Genomic DNA, 19504 nt, shown 5'->3' with positions numbered 1-19504 from the left:
CTTCATAAATTCACATCAACTGAACACAGAAACACCCTCCTACCTTCATGATCACAGCGAGACAGGACAGAATGCCTGGGAAGCTATTTCTACTCTTTCCTCGTCATCCTCCTCTAAAATTTCTCAGAGAGGACTTCTCAAGAGTTTTAGGCAGAAATGAGAGAAAGCTGTGGTAGTTAATCAGCACTATCAGAATCACCTGTATAACTTAAAAAAATAAATAAATAAAAATAAAAGTTTCCGGATCCCCCCTCAAAGGCCAGGCTGGGGCCCAGGCATACATATTTTTAACAAGTTCCACAAGTGATTCATTTGAGGACTACTGTGTCAGGGTACGTCATGGTGCTTAGTACACTGCTTGGCACACCAGACTGGACAGATTAAAAAAAGAGAATGCAGAGACAAGAACTCATTTTAATCTATGGTAAAATGTCATCGGCCCAATTATGATACCTCATTATTGCTCCTGTCTGGCCTACCTACGAAGCATGAAGAAATATGATCTTATCAGTCTGGGGGATGCATCGTCATGCATTTGTGAAGAACTATTAACGAGCATTTTGTAGGTGCCCAGATTGAGATGGATAAATATCTTAATCCTTTCAGTCACAAACTTGGCCTACAAATGCACATATCAAACTCATGAAAGAAACTTTTACATAATTAAGAAATCAATTATGCCACAAGGATGCCAGGAACAAACCTTCTCATTTTGCTGAAGATTGTGCAACCCCGTGAACTGTTTGGGAATTCTTTCCCAGATGGCTTTTGAGTCACCTTCGGTTACTCCTTGCAAAGCAACAAAGCCATTTTTACTTGCTTAGGGCTGGAATTTGGGAAACCAACCTCACCAGCAAGAATCGAGATCATCTTGGAGAATATGCCAGCATACAAATTAGCAGGGAAGCAATCTATTCTCTGGTAAAGAGCTATAGTTTTGACTTCTTGTTTGGATAGTACACTTTGGGGCTTCTCTTGGAGCAAGCGCTCAGTGAGACAACATGCAGAAATCATGTTTTTGTTATGGTAAGAGTATATGGACCACAGGGGTTCATACTTTGAGACCTAGAACTGAGATTAGTGGTGCAATGAGACGTGAGAACTTAGAAAAGTGATTTAATCTATCTGAATTTAATTACTCTCAGTTTTTCCCTCATTACCAAATCATAGCTAATAAATCTCTGCCCTGACAACTTTGTAATGTAGCTGTGAAATTCAGAAAGTAGCACTGCGTAAACTGCAAAAAGTGTGCAGGTCCTCGAGCTGTAAGGTTGACCCAAGTGAAACTGTCAAAATCCACCTGTTTTTACCTATGGGACTGGCAATTTCAAACAAATACCCTGGACATGTGAAGGATTTCTAAATTAAACCTAGAAAAACGGTCTAAACCACAGCTAACGATGAGGTATAGATGTATGTATTCTGCTCTTTCCTCCATTGATAATGCTGAAAACACTGCCTGCTTCCCCCGCAGATATGCAATCTCAGGAAAAATTATCAATATTCTTGAAGGAAGTTATAGCCAAATGTGCTTAAAGAGGTAAAACTTCATATTGAAACCACAAGGATAAATGCCTAATGATGTAGAGACCTAAAAGTGGGCAAAGACGCTTGCTTTAGTGTTATTGTTATAACTTTCTTAAGTAATGAAGCCGACGAAACATTGTAAAGAGCTGTGTCTTCCAAATCTGATTCTCATCTTAGTGTTATTATAAACTGGCCATGAAATCAACGGTGTAGTTCACTGGGCCTCAGTTTCCCCAGCTGTGGTATGAGATTAAAACTATGACCTTGAAGATCCCACTCTACTCCTTCTCTGACCTGCATTACTGATAATCTACAATCATCAAGAAATCTCAAGGAGAATGATACCCTAAGGGCTCCTCGGGATGTCACGTATTTGTATTATGATTAAAATAAATCCATCGGTAGAAACTAAAAAATAATTTTCCAGGGGAAAACAAGAGTTCGGCTAAGTAGAATTTTCACAAAATGATGTTGGCCTGAGATCAGAGTGGAAGCCAAGAAGGAGGATAAACTATAGGAAAAAATGAAAAAGCAATACTATTGGTCCAAAGTGCACATATCAAAAGATTATTCTAAAGGTCTCAAGCAGCTTCTCCAAAGTTGTCTTAAGAGTTACTTCCCCTTGAAAATGTGAAGGTAAGCAGTCTAGCGTCAAGAACGGGTCAAGTTTGTCTCCCATTAGATTCTGGCTTCTATAGACATAACTTCAGATGTTTATTCCCATGTGAACAAATCAACTAAAATCAAATTTCCTTGTAAATGGTATAAAGTCTACTCATATCTGTAACAATTTGATTCATAAGAACTCAGTGTAAAATTTAACCTCCATAAAGCCTATGATCATGAAGGTAACTGAAGGGAATTTTGAAAAAGGAAAACCATGCACAAATGAAAAGCAAGCAGAGAGAAAACACACAGTGAGAAACTAAAAGAAGTAATTCAACTGAAAATATTTTATTGCCGCTTAGTAGAAACTGTGTATTTCCTTCCCACTAATTTTTCTGCTACTAAAAAGAGAAACACAAAATCGATCCCTTACCAGCATAAAATCGGTCTATATTTTTGGAAAGGAAATCACAGGCTATTATAGGCATTTTCCAACCTGATTTATTATTTTCAAATGATTATCAGGGAATCAGATTTCCATTTTTCTTTGTCTAGTCATTCATGCTCTTTCTTGGAGATTTGCATGAAAATAAGAGAGTCGTGGGAGGGAGAATAAACCTCGGGAAGAACACAGCAACTGGAGAATTTATACAGACATCTATCAATCATTGGAGACCCGTATAAATGTAACAAAGGCAAAATCAGAACAAATGTCTGTATTTTGCAAAGATTTCTTTTTGCAGTCTGTCACATTTCCATGCACAACTCATCACACTGAAGTTAGCTCTTGTATACCAGGAGGTAACAACTTGAAAACATGCAATGTAGCTTTTAAATGGATACCCCAGGGACCCATGAGGCTCTGTTCCCTCACTATTTATCTGTGGCTACACTTGCAAAAAAGGGACAATATGTTTCTAATATCTCTCAGGCTTTTTAAAATAACAATTTTAATATGCATTTTCCTCTTTGGTGAAATAGACTGCTTTACAAAGTAATTTCCCTTCAGAGCAGTGTCAGCCACTCAGACTGAGCCCTGGATAACTCATCCCCTGCGAACACAGGGTTATGTGTGCTCATGTCAACAAACACAAATTGCCCACGTCCCCGACTGACTACAGTGGATCTTCGCGCTTAAAAATCTCAAAAACTACGATGCGAAACCATTCCTTTTATTGTGTGATCTAGAGGAATTGTTTCAAATTGTTCTATTAATTTAAACAATGAGCAGAACGAATTTCCAGAGCTTTCTTAAGATTCAAAAGGCGGTCTGGTTAGGAATTCACCCATAACAGGTCTCCAGTAAAAGTTTGTTACGTGAATCAACTCAACCATAGCAGTCTTAGGCAATGATACGATTTCATCATTAACCATACTTGTTGTCTGGATGGACATGCCTAACTTTCTCAGAAAAAAGAGATCTCTGTTAAAGGCCGTAGTTTTGTTAGATATTGAAATACCATTTTATAAATCGCTGTGTGCTTTCCTAAAACATCCTACTTAGGATGTACATACTTTAGGATATACATATTAGCTTCCAAATATTCCTATTAAAAAAAAAAATCTAAGCCATGGGGTGCCTGGATGACACAGTCGGTTAAGTGCCTGACTCTTGGTTTCAGCTCAGGTAGTCAGGATCTCAGGGTCTTGAGGTTAAGCCCCGTGTCTGGTTAAGTTTCCCTCCCCTTCTCTTTCTGCCCCTCCCCCTCCTCTCTCCAATAAATAAATAAATCTTTGAAAATAAATCAAAGCCTTCAGAGCCCGTGAAGGAAGATCCACCCATCTACCTAGAACAAGAACTGGCAGACTACAGTGAATGGGCTAAACCTGGCCCACAGGCTAAGAATGGCACTTATGTTTTTAAAAGTGTGAAAATTCAAAAGAAGAATTCTTTCATGATACAAAATGATATGGAATTAAAGTTGCAGTGTCCATAAAAAGCACCAGCCACTCTCATTCATTTACACACTGTGGTTGCTTTTGTGCCAAGAGGCAGAACTAGGTAGCAAGTTACAAGAGAACATATGGACCCGAAAATCCAAGATGTTTACTACTGATGTTTCACAGAAAAAACATTTTGCCAACCCCTGTGCTAAATGGTCAGATTTTCTAAGCCACATCATTTAATAAGTATCAATTTGGTCTGACAGTACTTCTCCTGTTAGCTGGAAAAAAGACAGGGAAGTCTATCACAGAGTAACTAGTTCAGCATGATATGCGGCTATGTAATCCTTCTGAGGTCATTTTGGCTGAGCCAGATATTTCCAGAGTGAACTACAGGCATTTTGGGAGTGTTTCTTAATACCATCCCATGCATATTTCCCTCTTAAGAGAGAGGCACTTAGCCTCTCTTGGTCTATAAATGATATTACTGGTCTGTTTCTTTGATCCCTGCTGCAAGATTTTACAAAGAACTAAATCAGTTTTACACTTGAATATATTAACATATATTTCCTTCTGATATCCTAAAGAATATATAGGATTTGCATTGGGCACTCTGTCTGCAACCCTGCGTTCTCATTCTCCTTTGGAATACTTTGTGTCCCCAAGAAACCTCCTGATTAAACTTCCCACTCAGCCTTACTGTAAAACCTTATAATTATGATTTGCAAAACTTTCATGCTCAAAGTAAATGGTGAGATCCCTTCCAGGCAAATGAGGTCTTAAATGCTCAATGAGCCTGAAGTCCTTTAAGGGAGCACAAACTTCATTTCCACCCCTCAGCTGCCTACCCTAGAGCCAGCAGGTGCTCAGAGGATGCCTCCAGAGTTTCACAGATGCAGTCCAATTCCTCGGCTGCATTTTTGTTGATTAAAAAGAGGATGAGGAGCCCTCTTTCTTGTGCTTTCCATAGCTATCTCTCTATAGCAGCTATTAATGTATCAGAAAATAACCATTACTTAGTGTTCATTTACATTTCTACTGTAAAAGGCAAGATGATTTTGGCTTCGTTTCTTTTTGTCTGAAGAGTAGAGTTGAATGTCCGAATTACTTAAATGGGCCCAAAATGTATACATTTTACATTACCTACAGAGACTCTGCCGATATTTCCAGTATAGACACTTAAGCTAACGAGTAATCATTCTTAACCATAGAAGGGTTAAGACTCAACAGAGTCTTGATTTGACAACTTTCCTTTCTCCCATAAGAGCTATTCTGTTCTGATTAATCATAAAACAGTTCATATCATCAAAGATCTAAGAGTCAAGGTAAAAATGAACATATAAATATATAATATATACATTGCACAGAGATAATATGGTTGCAAAATCTGGCCCAATTTATGTAAAAACATAGTGCTGGAAGACAACCTGGAACAGAGATGCTAAGACATGGCAGTAAGATGCTACTTTGCCATTTGGCATACAGACAGTCTCCCCGTGAGCATGCGCTAGGTCTCAGAATCCTCAACGGAGAACTCCAAGGAGTCACTTCCAATAAAACCTATGTGCTATCCCCAGTCTACAATGGTTTTCCCAAAAGTGGATTGTGTGCCTCCCAGGCAAGGTACAGGACAATCCACTGGGATGAGGGAAGGTTACATGTTGTTAAATACACATGTTGTTAAATATACATGTTACGACTAGAGGAGAGCGTATACTCAAAATTCTTCTATTGATAGATGTGTATGGATGCGGGGTAGAGGGAACAAACTGTGTTAGCGTCAGTCTGTTTGTAATTCACCTGAAATGTTTTAGCTTCAATTTCAGAAGCTAGGTGGAACCTTCTCCAAGCTATGGAAAGAAACCCAGAAGGTTGTTGAAACTCCAAAGGAGTCCCCGCACCAGTTCATGAGAACCTGTGGCATTCTGCTGTCTCACAACTCGTCTTCTATGTCACCCACCCATCACCGCATTTCTGACCGGAACGAACAGTCACTCTTACTCACGCCTCCTGAAAGGACACATCGACACACTCACTGTTTCTGAAGTAGATGCTGGTGTTGCTGCTGTTGCTGCTGCCTGTAGGTCTCGATCGTGTGCTGAGGCAGATACTGCATGAGTTCCAGGGACTCCTTGATCTTGAGCAGCATTTCATAGGTCTCGCGGCCCCTCACCTGTGTGCAGAGCGTAAGGAGAGAGAAAGGAAAGATGAAGAACTCCAGAACAGTCAGCAGTACTGTCAGTCCTCCTTATCTGTGGACTCAGTGTTGCCAAATTCGCCTGCTTGCTAACATTCATTTGTAACAGAAACCAAGACTCACGGTGCTCTGTGGCCTTTCACGGACATGCATGGGGGACACATCGCAGCTGCTCAGGCATGCACCCAGCTCGGGTGAACAAGGGCATGCTGTCTTGTTCCAGCTTTCGTGTCACAACAAGTGTCCTTTCCACGGTCTATTCAGCGTCACATTTTCCACGTTTGTGTATGTGTGTTTTTTGTTGTTGTTGTTGTTTTTTGTCTTTTGTTTTTTGGGTTTTGTGGGGTTTTTTCTTCTTTTCTTTTTTTTTTCCTTTTTTTTGGGGGGGTGAACCTGCTCTTTAAACTGCTCCCCAAGGGGAATGTTGAAGTGCTGTCTAGGATTCCAGGTGCCAGAAGGCTGCAACATGCCTTATGGAGAAAACGTGTTTGATAAGCTTCATTTAGGCATGAATCGGAGTGCTGCTGGTCATGAGTTCAGTGTAAATGAGTCAATAGTATACATGAAATAAGGTGTCTTTAAACAGAAACACACATCAAACAAGGGTATGTACTGACTGGTCACAGGAAATATTGTGATCCGAGACTCACAGGAACTTTACCCTGAACTTCCCCATGATTCAATATTTGTTAGAACACCATCTGTAGTGATTTTGTAAGAAACAACTACTGAAAGTAATGAGAATTAACGGTTATTGACAATCTCTGGAAAGACAGACATTCTCAGCTGAGGCAAAACACGCTTCTCTATTTAAGAGGGTCTCTTAAAAATTTTTCAAAGCACGAGCAGGACCAGGACTGGAGTGAGACAAGCAGGGCGTGTGAGCGCTTGTGAGGTCCCATGAGTGGGTGCCTATTTCAGTTCTTCTCCCTAGGCATTTTCCCAGTCCCCTCCCTGAGAGGCAGGATTTGTCAGAATTCAGAAATGAAAAGGTTTTTCTACCGTATGTCAGGTTAGCTCCTACTTATCCCAGCTCTGTGGTCACCTCTGCAAAGCTTTCCCTGACCTCAGACTCTGGGTGAATGTTCTGTCCTTTCTATGTGCTCCCACATCATCAAGTCCAGCTCTGAAGAAGGATTTCTTTCATTATGTTCTGTCTCCTTGCTAGAAGGCAAAGCCTTGGAAGGTAAAAATTCTATTCTACTCCAAATGCTCAGGGTCTAGCATAAATGCCATCCAACAGATATCAACTAAATTCATGTTAAATTAAAAGTCCCCCCCCCCTTAATTCACACATTCCAGTTTGGCAAAATCTTCACTAAACATGAGATGTGACTGATGACAAGGTACCGCCTTCCTTAGTACAACCTGGTTCCTATCTTAGCAGCTGAAAACACATTAGGTCTTTTGGAATATTTGGTCTATCAGGATAATGTTGAACTTAAAGTTCACAAGTCCGTTTACATACGTAGCCTGAGAAAATAGACACTGAGAATCTTGGCCAACTCACCATCTCATTGTTTTACAAGCAAGCAGTCTGTTGCCCCGAAGGTCAGGGCCCAGAGAAGGCAGGGGAGCGGGTGTGGCACACCCAAACCTGTCCAGTTGGTTTAGCTTCAATACAGGGGAGGCAGCTCCCTGTCAATCTCCTGGTCCTGCACGCCTGGGTCTCAGGTACGCTAACATGGTGTCTAGGGTTATGCTGGTTACCAAGACTTTGCCACCGCTCTCGATGGCCAAAACCTAAGGCACTAAGCATCGCACAGACTGCAACCATAGTCTAGAAAGGGACCCCCTAGTGACCTTGAGAGGACTTATGTCCTCATAGGAATGAACAATGCTCTTATACAACAACTGGGCTGAGTCTTCTGGTCATTCACCTATAACTGAGGATCCTGTCTGGCTTGGCTTTCTTTAGAGCACTTCCTAAAAGAAATTGCAGTCAAGTCTATAATTGTTTTACTGTCGACCCTGTGAGCTCCTTCTGACAAAATCTCAGTCTTGGCCACAGGATGGTATGGTCACACTGTCTAGGGTAAGTTTATCATTCTTAAACAATGAATGGCAACTTAGCTGTAAATATTTGGGTAAGAAAAATTATATTAGAGGAGGTGCTTTGACTGGGTAAGTTTTAAGTAGAGGGGCCTGCACTACTGACAGATTCCAAAATAGGGGAGGAGAGGGATCATTTCCTGATTTCCCAAACAATGTTTTCTTCCTGTCTTATCTCCCTAGTCATCATCATCCCTTTCTCATTGTCACAGATAATCAGATGACACAGAGAAGGTAAAAATAAAGCAATCGTGAAGACTCAAGGGAGACTCACTGGTAAATATAACAGCTCATCATCTGGGGACCTCCGTTTCTTGATGGATGTCATCTGGATGCCATGTGTGTTCTGACGAAAAGCTGGTGGAGGGAAAATGCAAGTTTCATCCTGGGAACATTTCTGAAGCACTAGTACATTTATTAAACAAACAGCAGCCTCAGCAACCCTGTGAGATTAGCATTTCCCATCCTAAGCCTCCATTTCCTTGTAAGCATTGCATTTGCCTTGAGTATACACCTAACAATGATGAGGTGGGTGGGGGGTGGGGAGAAGTAAGCAGAAGAAGGACACGCTGGGAAACTGGAAGGGAGCCTTTGGCCTAAGTGGTACTGCAGGGATCCCCGTGTCTTGCGCGCCTGTGACTGTGAACAGCTGTTCGAGGAAGGGAGATAAATGGGTTTGGTGTTTTATTTTTCAGATCATTTATCTTCCAAGGAGGTAAAGGAAGGGGTGTTGTAGAAGAAGCTGTCTAGCCCAGGTGTTCAGCTTGGGAGTTCAGCCCTCCCATGACAATGTGTACATTGCGTAACGTCAGACAGCCTGTTCTACTTCCAGGCCCTTGGTTTTCCCTTCGGTAAAGTGAGTGGAGGCAGCTCATAAATCCTTTAGGTTTCCAACATGAGATACTACAGTCGGGATCCAGGATATAGAGAGGATTCTTCTGCCAAAGTTCGGATGATCTATTCTTACTCAAAGTTATTAATTTGTAGGTAACTGAGGTGCTTAGGGAAGCATATAGAAATGATGCCACTAGACAGACTCAGAAAAATTAGGGTGGATATAAAATCGTATACATAGGTATGTATTGCATGTTTGTGTGCGTGTACGATAAATCATATGTATACATTTTTTTGAGGAATAATCAGGGAGAGAAGGAGCCTAACAGGAAGGGAAATCATAGGAACAGTGAGAAGTTGATGATGAATAGCTCTTATAACATTCTGTTGTTCTGTAAAATGCAATACAATTTCTATTTCTTCTGGATACTAACCAGTAGTAAGATTAAAACGTGTTTTCATGAAATAAGTGACAGCGTGGTATACTTTAAAATACTTGTGGTGATAACAGGCTTATGCGAGGTGCCTTCTAGAATCCATTTCTTCTCACAAGTTAGATGCACATGTGGGTCAGTGGTTTTCACACTTTGTTACCTGGAGGTCTAGGCCCCTGTACCACGTGGGCAAGAGACAGTTGAGAGTCACAGACCACCCCTGACCCCTGTCCCCTTCAAACAGCCCCATTCTACTTTAATCTATATGCACTGTAGGGGTCTTCTTTGCAAGATTTCATTTTTTAAAAAAAAGCTTTCACTGCTTAACAAAGTGAGTTTGAAAACAATAGCCCTAAATCATTAGTCTCATTATTAATGAAGTAAGTGAGGCCCCAAGATGGTTATATGTGTCAAAACTCCATGAAACCCAGATCTACATATTCCCCAGACGGTGCTTCATGAAATATATTCGTAAATCTCACTGTTTCCAAGAATTCATAAGGTAGACAGAGGCTATTTTCAGCCCTTCCGCGCAATTACAGAAAGATAAACTGGTATCGGTGGCACATATGCATAGTTTCTGATTCAACAGGTCTGGGAACTAAGAATTTGCCTTTCTTCCCAGCGGCAAGATGATGCTGATGCTACTGGTCTGGAAGTCACAGTGTGAGGACCGCTGGACTAAGAAATCCTCACCCGGATGATTTGCTAATGTCAAGCTGTCAGGCACACCCGGGAGTCCCTCCATTATCGGTACAGCCGCTCGCACTGGCTACGGGACCTCAAGTCATACTTGCCCCTGAGGCCCTGAGGTCTTCCTATGCAGCTTCCCACTACCGCTCCTGGCTCCCACATCTGGAGTCGATCTCGCCCTACCCCATTTGGCTACTACAGCTACTTACGGCGCTTCGTACCGTCACCGTTCTTTGCGCTGTCCGAGACCTGCTGTTTCCTGATGCTGTCTTCATCCGCCTTCCGGTCTCTCCCTGGGCAAGCACAGATCCGGGCCTCAAAGCAGCGTCGGCCCAGGACCTGCCCACTACAAATCAGAGAGGAGGGAGAGAAAGGGTGAAATCGAAAAGAACTGTAAAAATCCCTGGCGTTCTCTCATTTCCATATGCAGTGCCAGCCATCACCCACCCACCATCACTACCGGCTCCCTCATGGCTGCTTTGAGGATGGACCCAGAAGCACTTGGCAGAACACAAAAGGGCTTACATGTCACAAACAATATTAGTAAATAACATTCCATTTGTTCTGCAAAGAACCTCCAAGCCATTAACTGAACAGCTGTATTTAGCTACAGATTTTGAAGGAAAGTTGAGTTAAGCCAGTGGATGTTTCTGGATAAAACCCCCTGAGGCAGCCCAGACTTACTCAAAGAAACTGTTAACTGCCTTGGGAGCCACATGAAAACAAACACTGTCTAATCAGAAACTATTGCAGTCAAATGTCAGGAATTCAGGTATGAAGTGACTTGCATGCCTTCCCAGTTTTTTTCTTCCCTCCACCTTAATGCACCCTGTTCTGTCTCCACCTTCTTAGATCTTTTATGTCGGTGTTTGCAGCCAGGATTTAAAGCACAAAGGAAAAAAAAAAATCAAGGGTAACTCTTTGCTGTACATGGGAAGTTAATGATAGAGCAAACACAATTTCACGTTGCCCTCTGCCCACAGTGTTTTGCAGAATGACAATTCTGCATATGCCACTTACTCTCTGGTTTCCAGAGTAACAATGATTAAAATTGGACGGCGGTTCATCCCTCCAACACAACTGCTGTTGCACATGAAATTGTACAGGACTGTCGTGAATTCAGTGCCAACCTGAACGCAGGAGGAAAAAGACTCTGGATTAGCAATGGTTTGAACTGATGTTCTTCCTTCTCACTTCTCTCTACCTGACTCACTTCTGAATGAGGTGATACACTTTTCTCTAGAAAGACAAGCTCTAAAACCCATTGTAGATTTCTCTTTGACTTGTCTCTTGGGAAGCTTAATGTTAATGTTTACAACACCAGACACTAAATTAGGTGAAAAAGACTTTAAAACATAATACTTTTTTAAAAAATAGATTTATTTATTGATTTGAGAGAGTGAGAGAGAAAGAATGGGGGAGGGGCACAGGAAGAGGGAGAGAGAGAGAGAGAGAGAGAGAGAAAAGCAGGCTCCCAGCTCAAAGCATAGCCTGACACAGGGCACCATCTCAGGACCACGAGATCATGCCCTGAGCAGAAATCAGGAGTTGGTCTCTTAACCGACTGAGCCACACAGGGGCCCCAAAATCATAAAACTTTTTGATCCTACTGATCTTATTCATTTGCAAGCTAATCCCTATCACCTAATTCACACAGGGGGAGAAATGAAAAAATTATCCAAAATAGCAGCAACATCCAGGGATATTTCCCCCATGTGGATAAAATAGGAAAACACAGATTTAAATATACAGTTCCATAAATAACACTCTGGAGCTAAAATGTCCTCCGGATTAAATCAGCTATTCTAAAGTGGTCATTTATGGGCAAAGCAACTGAAGTTTAGGGAGGCAGAGCCACAAGCGAACCGCCCATACAGCAAACAGGCAAACCACGAGACTCTGGTTTCACTACTCCAGTGTTCTTAACACAGCACCAGTCTACTTTCCTAATCTGCCACCTGTTCGCCCAAACTTGAGCTAAGAAATACCCCTCAGAGTCTCCCATTTGTAGGCTACTGGAAATATTAACCCGATATTAACCCAATTGCAAGTTCAATTATCATAGGCTTTTAAGATGGGAACGTGGGTACAGAGCAATTTCATCAAGTTAACCTAGTACAAATGTAGGAGTTCTGAAAGAGATAGAGAAGCAGTGTGGTAAAGAGGGAGAGGAGAAATAAAAAAAGGGTTGTATTTCATGACAAACACTGAGGCAGAAAGAGACCCTCAAAACACACTTTATTACCAAAACATGCTCTCCCAAGTCAGCCCAGCCCTTGTCTTTTTACCTGGGGTGGCTCATAAGGTACCAACACACTCTGTCTTCCTGTGATGGGATCTTCTACGTACTGCGCATGGCTGTTTCCTTCCACTCGAATCAAATGACTGGGAGGGGCAATCTGTCCTGCAGAACAGAGAAAGACAAAATAGTTAGTTCTTTGCCTTCAAAGAAAGAAAGGGAAAGAAAGAGAGACGGAAAATGAAGCTGCGTGGGCAAAATATTGGTGGCTAAAGAAATGGTTTGTTCAATAGAGGAAACATATGTCCTTGAAGAAAGGAAGAGATCTCATTGCCAGATATCTAATGAATGAAGGTGTGACTCTGTTAACAACAGAAAGGCCTGGAATGCTCATCTATATTTAGGGAATAGTCCTTTGTTTCTCGTGCTGAAGGTTAACAATTCAAGCTTTCCAGGAATTCTATGACTATGTCTCTGCTCTGATCCATAGAAGGGATTCTGCTAGCTCCCATGGGAAAGAGAAGTAGAAGGAACAAGTTCATAAAACAAACAAAACAAAACAAAACAAACAAAAAAAAGCCCAAAACTCCAAAACCCAGCTTGAGAATAGATGTTTCCCCAAAACTGACTAGCAAAAATACTAACAAAATGTAATAGATGTATCATTGCCTGTTCTTTTCTCTGCCATAAAGTCTCCATCTTTACACCTTTTTTTTTTTTTTTTTTTTTTAAAGATCTACACCCAGTGTGGGGCTTGAACTCACGACCCTGACATCAAGAGTCACATGCTGAACTGACTGAGCCAGGCAGGAAGCTTTGATTTTACACCTGCTTTGGTTATAAACCTGAGAAGCTTACTGGTTTTCTGGTGCTGAAAAAACTCCAGGTTGAAGGATCAGAAAAGGGAAGCATGCTTTTAAAAGAGCATAGGCCAGATTGCACAAAATTGGGATACTTGACAGAGCTCCAAAAGAAAGAAGCTGATCTGAGAATTGGAAGTGGGAGCCATAAAGGTGTTCTTAATCTTTGGGTACATATTATCATTGTATAAAAATTGTTATTCTATAAAAGTCAAAAGTTAAGTATGAAAATGCTCTCTGCAGAATCATTTATTTGGCAATGACTAAAAACAGGTGCTATGTCAAACAGTGAAAAATCAAAACAAAACAAAATATAGTTATATCCTCTTGATGCATCAAGGGCAGTTGTGGAAACCTAAAATGGAGCCTAGCTATAAGGAATCATCTTTAAGGCATATTGTTAAGTGAAAATCAAGATGGAGAGGTATTGTAAATGAGGCTGTGTAGACAAGGACTGGAAATTAATGTGTAAAAAGTAGTTGTGTTACGGTGGGAGGATTTTTACATTCTCTGTTGAAATTCTATCCACTCCCTTTATTCTTCCATTATTCTCTACCATCTATTCCTACATCACACTAGCTACCTACCAATATTTCTTTTTTAAATATATTTTCTATATAAAGTATCCTAACTTCCAAGCCTCCTGCACCCAGATCCCTCTTTTGATGAATACTTACGTGTTCTCTTGTCCTTCATTTCTACATTACACTGCTCCTTACTTAAACTCCTTTCATAGAACCTTAGAATATCCAATGTAAGAGAACCCTTGGATATAGTGACCTTATTGTAAAGCTGTTGTTGTATCTGAGGCTCAGAACATGGGGTGTGACTTATCCATTGACACTGAGCTTAAAGGAGGCCCCCAAAATGCCTACTTCCTGACTCCCAGACCATGATTTTGCTGTTCCCCATCCAAGTTTATGTCCTATATCTTCTCTTTGCTCCCATTGTCCATTATTTATCTTCATACATTTTTCTTTTTTTCCCACTTTCCTCTTCTGTTTTCTCTTATTTCTCACCTTTTATGCTCCTTCCAGCTCTTGATTGGTATGGCCTAGACAACCACTCTAGGAAAGGCACTAAAGTTGAAGGTTACCCTCATCTGGGCTGAACGGGTCAGATGTCAGGTTGTCCCTCCTACACCCTCTCATTTAAAAAAAGAAAAGAGGAAAAGGAAGGAAACAGCAGGGAGTGAAGAGGCAAGTTCTGGTACCTAGTAATTACCAACATTAAATTATGAATAGTCCAATTGTTATGGAGCCACAAATGTGGTTATCATTATTCTCAGATACTCTGTTAGACAAAGAGGTAGACTGAGCTGTCCTCAGATTGCAGAGTTTAGAACCAGGTAGATGGACCCCAAAGAAAAATCTCCACAGGATCTCTGTTTTTCAGGAGTTTAGCCGAGCAGCCCCAGATCCCAATTCTTACCCTCATTGAATTCACGGCTCAGCTCGTGGTTGGGGCACCGTTTCACCACCTCGGTGACATGCTCAGCTTTCTTGTAGACAGGCATGGCACGGATGACAGCGCCCTGTGGAGGTGGGGTCATCACCTTGATCTGGATGGGACATGTCTTTGCAATTTGGCAGTACAGTTTCTTCAGTTCAGTGGAATACTGCTTAGAGATGGGCCGATGGTGGTGGGAGGAAAGAACCGACAGGAGATATTGTTACTTTCCAACTCAGAACAAGGAAACTAGGTCCACTATCTACAGATGCATGTGTACGACTGGCTACTACATAGCCGATGATGACAGCTAGCAATCTTACCAGAAGGAGTAATAGTCACTAATCAAATTAACCATCCCCCCCCTTAAATGACGTCCTGTCAATAAAAGACTTCACATTTATCAAAACACATTTATGTCATTATTTTCCAGTATCTTCTCATTAGGATGAAGAAATTGAGTCTCAGAGGGGTTTAAATAATTCATATCCCAAACAGCTTTACAGAAATCCAGAAACTAAGTAGAAAAAAAACCACAATGTTTTCATATTTTGAGTGATACTAAACAGATGATAATTTACCCTGCCCTTATAATACTTTAGAGAGACTCATAGAAAATAGGATTTATGGAGGAAAAAAAATTAAGATGGAATATCTAGCAGAGAGTAAAGAGATTTTACCCAAGGACAACCGATTAGAAAACTGCAAAGCAAAAGTTTTCCCAAACTGTTGCCCTTATATTCTCATGCCATAGCCTGAGACAACGAGAAAGCTGAAAGGGGCCATTTGCTCCTATACACTCATGAACAGGAGTAGCCTATCATAATGATACAAATCATGATGGCAAAATCCATCAAGATACAGATCTCTTCACTCATAAGTGACTGAAACTTTTATTCTCCACACTTCCTTCTGAGGGAGAGGAAATTCAGAGATTCTTTGATTGGTTGGTTGGTTGGTTGTAGAACTGGCAAAATAGGGGAAGAAAGCATGCGATCTAGAACCAAATAGAAGAAAAAAATTCCTTTCCTGTGTTTCTTCCCCTCCCCATCTCTGAACCAATGTAGAAAGTCTCCATTCTAATCCTTACATTCTATTAAACCTTAGCATCCCTGTTCTCTTAAGCCAATACCCGATCCCTGCATTCCTCATTTTGTTGCTGCAGTGAAACTACCAGACACCAGCACTGCCAGCCAAGAGTGGGGCACCGAGTAACACTTACCCAAACAAAGGTACACGCGCGTGTGCGCACAGACACACACACATGCACACACACATGCATACACACACAGGTTGCAATCATTAATTGGCAGCCACAGTGCTCCAGGGGAAAGACACTGGGGACCAGGAGCCAGAGTGGCAAAAAGATTTATTAATGATATGTTTCAACCCAACTCTGACTAAAGACAAATGTCTGACTAAAAAGAGCATTTGAAGGGCGCCTGGGTGGCTCAGTGGGTTAAGCCTCTGCCTTCAGCTCAGGTTATGATCCCAGGGTCCTGGGATCAAGCCCCGCATCGGGCTCTCTGCTCAGCAGGGAGCCTGCTTCCCCCTCTCTCTGCCTGCTGCTCTGCCTACTTGTGATCTCTCTCTCTCTCTCTCTCTGTCAAATAAATAAATAAAATTTTAAAAAAATTTTAAAAAGCGCATTTGAAAATGATTGCTTTATTTCTTCCTTTTGAAATATTTAATCTTTCATCCCAAACATTTTAGTATATGAAATTTTCAGTTAAAATTTTCCTAATGCAAGAAGTGTGTTGCATAACCATGCCCACAGGTCAAGGATTAGACACAACAAACGGGTTTTATATCGCTTGAGGAAATAGGGAGCATGCCAAAAATCGACCACAAAAATAAAACTCTACTCGGGAAATACTGAATGAAAACTAGAGCAGTACTTTTGTGCTGTGTTTTTAACCAATGACTTTACAAACAAAGACACTGCTTTAGGACATTTTAAGAACTCCCTTTTACTGAGAATGCTCAGAAAATAAGCATAGCCATTTGTGTTTTAGTTTGGAGATATATAACCTAAGCATGAGTTTCATAAGATTCACCTCAGGAAAAATGACTGAAAAATAAGTTTGTCACCTAAAGACAAATAAGACCCCTACCCAAGTAGGTAAAGATTAAACAAGAAGGAGGAAGAGGAGGAAGAGCAGGAGAAGTGTTCAGAGTAGGACAGTTCAAAGAAAAAAAAAAAAACCACATACACATCTTTTTTCAGTAATTGATATACTATCTGTCAAACTGGACAGTCTAAAATGTAAAAGCACTAAAAACAAACATAGGTTTCATCAGTTGGTACCCTCACCCGTTCTGAGGGATGGGAGAGGGGAATCTCATTTCTGAGTCTAAATAAATAATAATGGTTTTACCTTTTCCTGAGTTCTGCTGTCAGAAATGGAATCCTCACACAACCCCATGGTGAAGGTATTACAGGGATAAAGTCTCTCTCTCTCTCTCTTTTTAAAGATTTTTATTTATTTGACAGAGAACACAAGTAGGCAGAGAGGCAGGCAGAGAGAGAGAGAGAGAGAGAGAGAGAGAGGAAGGGAAGCAGGCACCCTGCTGAGCAGAGAGCCTGATGCAGGGCTCAATCCCAGAACCCTGGGATCATGACCTGAGCCGAAGGCAGAGGCTTTAACCCACCGAGCCACCCAGGCGCCCCAGGGATAAAGTCTCTTATCTGAAACCCTTGGGGCCAGATATTTTAGAATCCAGAATAATTTTGATTTTATAAATTGGAGGAGACCTCATATAGCATATATTATAAACACTTCCAGCAGGATTTAGGTCAACACCCCATAATCAAATGTTAATGTTTCTTCAGAATTCATGACTATTCATACCAACTGGGAAATGACTAAAGAGCTTCAAAGTTCAGGCCAGATTTCACTACCAAATGAGGCTGTCACAAACTTCATGAAATCCAAACCAAACCCAACCAACGTTTGGTTTCCAGGGCTCTTTGGATCTCAGAATTGCAGATAACAGATAATGAATCAGCATTATTATCCCCATTTTATAGATAAGAAAGCTGAGACCTACAGAGGACTTGCCTGAGGTCACAGAGAAGAGCTGGTTAGCAGCCAGTATAGGAGAGTCCTAATCCCAGCCCTGTAACAAGAGTCCCTTGTCTTGACCTCTCTTGGCTCAGCAGTGCAAATTTGTGTACTTTTACCTTTCTCTGATTCCCAACAGCATGGCTATACTCTGAAGCAAATTCAAAGGTATTCAATCTTCTCTAACATTAAAACAAGCTCGAAAGTGGTTGACTCACCATCAACAATTCCTCTTTATTTAATTCTCAGTGTAATAATGTTTGCTTATTTAATTGCAGAGAGCGACAGCGTGTGCTAGAACTGAAAAAATCCCAGACTGGGAGGAAAGCAACCTTGGAGTCTCGTACCAGCCGTCTGTCAGTACTCTCGGTTACAGTTCAGGGTAAGTCGTGCATGAGGCCCTGATATTTCCCATGGTTTGTTAAGGTCTTTTGTGGTCTGACCCCATCTCTCTCTCCTTCCCTCCCCTCACCCTCCCAGCACACTCACTTCCCACCTCATATTCTACCCATGTGAACCTCTTATGCCTCCAACACACCATACACGCATCACCCATGATTCAATTGTGCCATTCCCTGTCTGGAATGACTCACGCTCTTCCTCTGTTTTCCTCACCAAGCCCAGACAATTCAGATACCCCCCTGGGCTAGGACTGCATCTGGTACTGTAGACCACATTTTCCAATTTTAAGGATGAAAGTTTCATATTGACTGAATCAAAGTATCTGACCAGGGCCAAGATCCATTTTGATTATTGCTTCTGGTGAGACTACCAGGCCTGCTGCTCAGTAACTAGAGGGGCCCACATGGCCAGACGTGCTTGGTTCTTTACAAAGCCCAGCTTCTGCTACTTCATTTCCCTCACTGGTCACAAGTTCGGTCTGTGCAGATGTTTGGTATTTTTCCAGCACTAAATTCAGGCTCCCTGGCCTATGGTGTATTTGTAATTTTTTTGACTTCCCCACGTCCCTTATCCTCTACCAAGTGGCCACTACTATCTCTACCAAGTTTCCAGTCTTCTGCAGGATCACAAGAGAATGGCAATGTGATTTAAGCTGAGATTTTATTTATTTATGTATTTATTTATTTTTAAAGATTTTTTACTTATTTATTTGACAGACAGAGATCACAAGTAGGCAGAGAGGCAGGCAGAGAGAGAAGAGGAAGTAGGCTCCCTGCTGAGCAGAGAGCCCAATGCGGGACTCGATCCCAAGACCCTGAGAACATGACCTGAGCCAAAGGCAGAGGCTCAACCCACTGAGCCACCCAGGCCGCCCCTTCAGCTGAGATTTTAGAATACTCTGGTAATTTGAGTTGGCACAGGGTGAAAAGCGGAATGCATCTGGCTCCTTTTAATCTCTCTCTCTCTGGGACTTCCAAAATCTCTCTCTAATCTGCTCCCAACATTGACTTGAGATTTTTTAAAATCTATGGTCTATTTTTTTTGGGGGGGGGGTCATGTGTTCTTTAACCACCTCCCCAGTCCAGTCATCAAAATTATCTTTTGCCTCTTCTATAACCAATCCTCTTCCTGACCCCTTCTTAGGCAACCGTTAACCTGCTTTTTTTTCACCACCCTGCTTTAGAATCTTACAGAAACGGAATGGTACAGTGTATAATCTTATGTGCCTGGCTTCTTTTATTTCACATAATGCTTTGGAGGTT

At 41.5% G+C, this 19504-nt stretch overlaps 1 protein-coding gene across 9 annotated transcripts in view; it reads right to left on the bottom strand.

Annotated features, from left to right (window-relative positions):
• The window catches only part of TP63 (tumor protein p63), a gene marked incomplete at both ends in the record, with an annotated part of 227026 nt that overhangs the window by 14607 nt on the left and 192915 nt on the right, over positions 1-19504 (bottom strand). For 5 of the 9 annotated variants that reach the window (XM_080806129.1, XM_080806124.1, XM_080806126.1 and 2 more), the window contains 6 exons: positions 6054-6190; positions 8541-8623; positions 10437-10573; positions 11248-11357; positions 12516-12631; positions 14758-14944. In XM_080806129.1, the coding sequence (XP_080662255.1) occupies positions 6054-6190; positions 8541-8623; positions 10437-10573; positions 11248-11357; positions 12516-12631; positions 14758-14944 (770 nt within the window). The remainder of the gene's footprint in view (positions 1-6053; positions 6191-8540; positions 8624-10436; positions 10574-11247; positions 11358-12515; positions 12632-14757; positions 14945-19504) is intronic. The other 4 variants (XM_080806130.1, XM_080806125.1, XM_080806127.1 and 1 more) reach the window with 1 other exon arrangement.

This window comes from Martes martes (assembly GCF_963455335.1).
Source record: "Martes martes genome assembly, chromosome: 1".
Taxonomy (NCBI): Eukaryota; Metazoa; Chordata; class Mammalia; order Carnivora; family Mustelidae; genus Martes; species Martes martes.
This window is presented reverse-complemented; position numbering and strand designations above follow the sequence as displayed.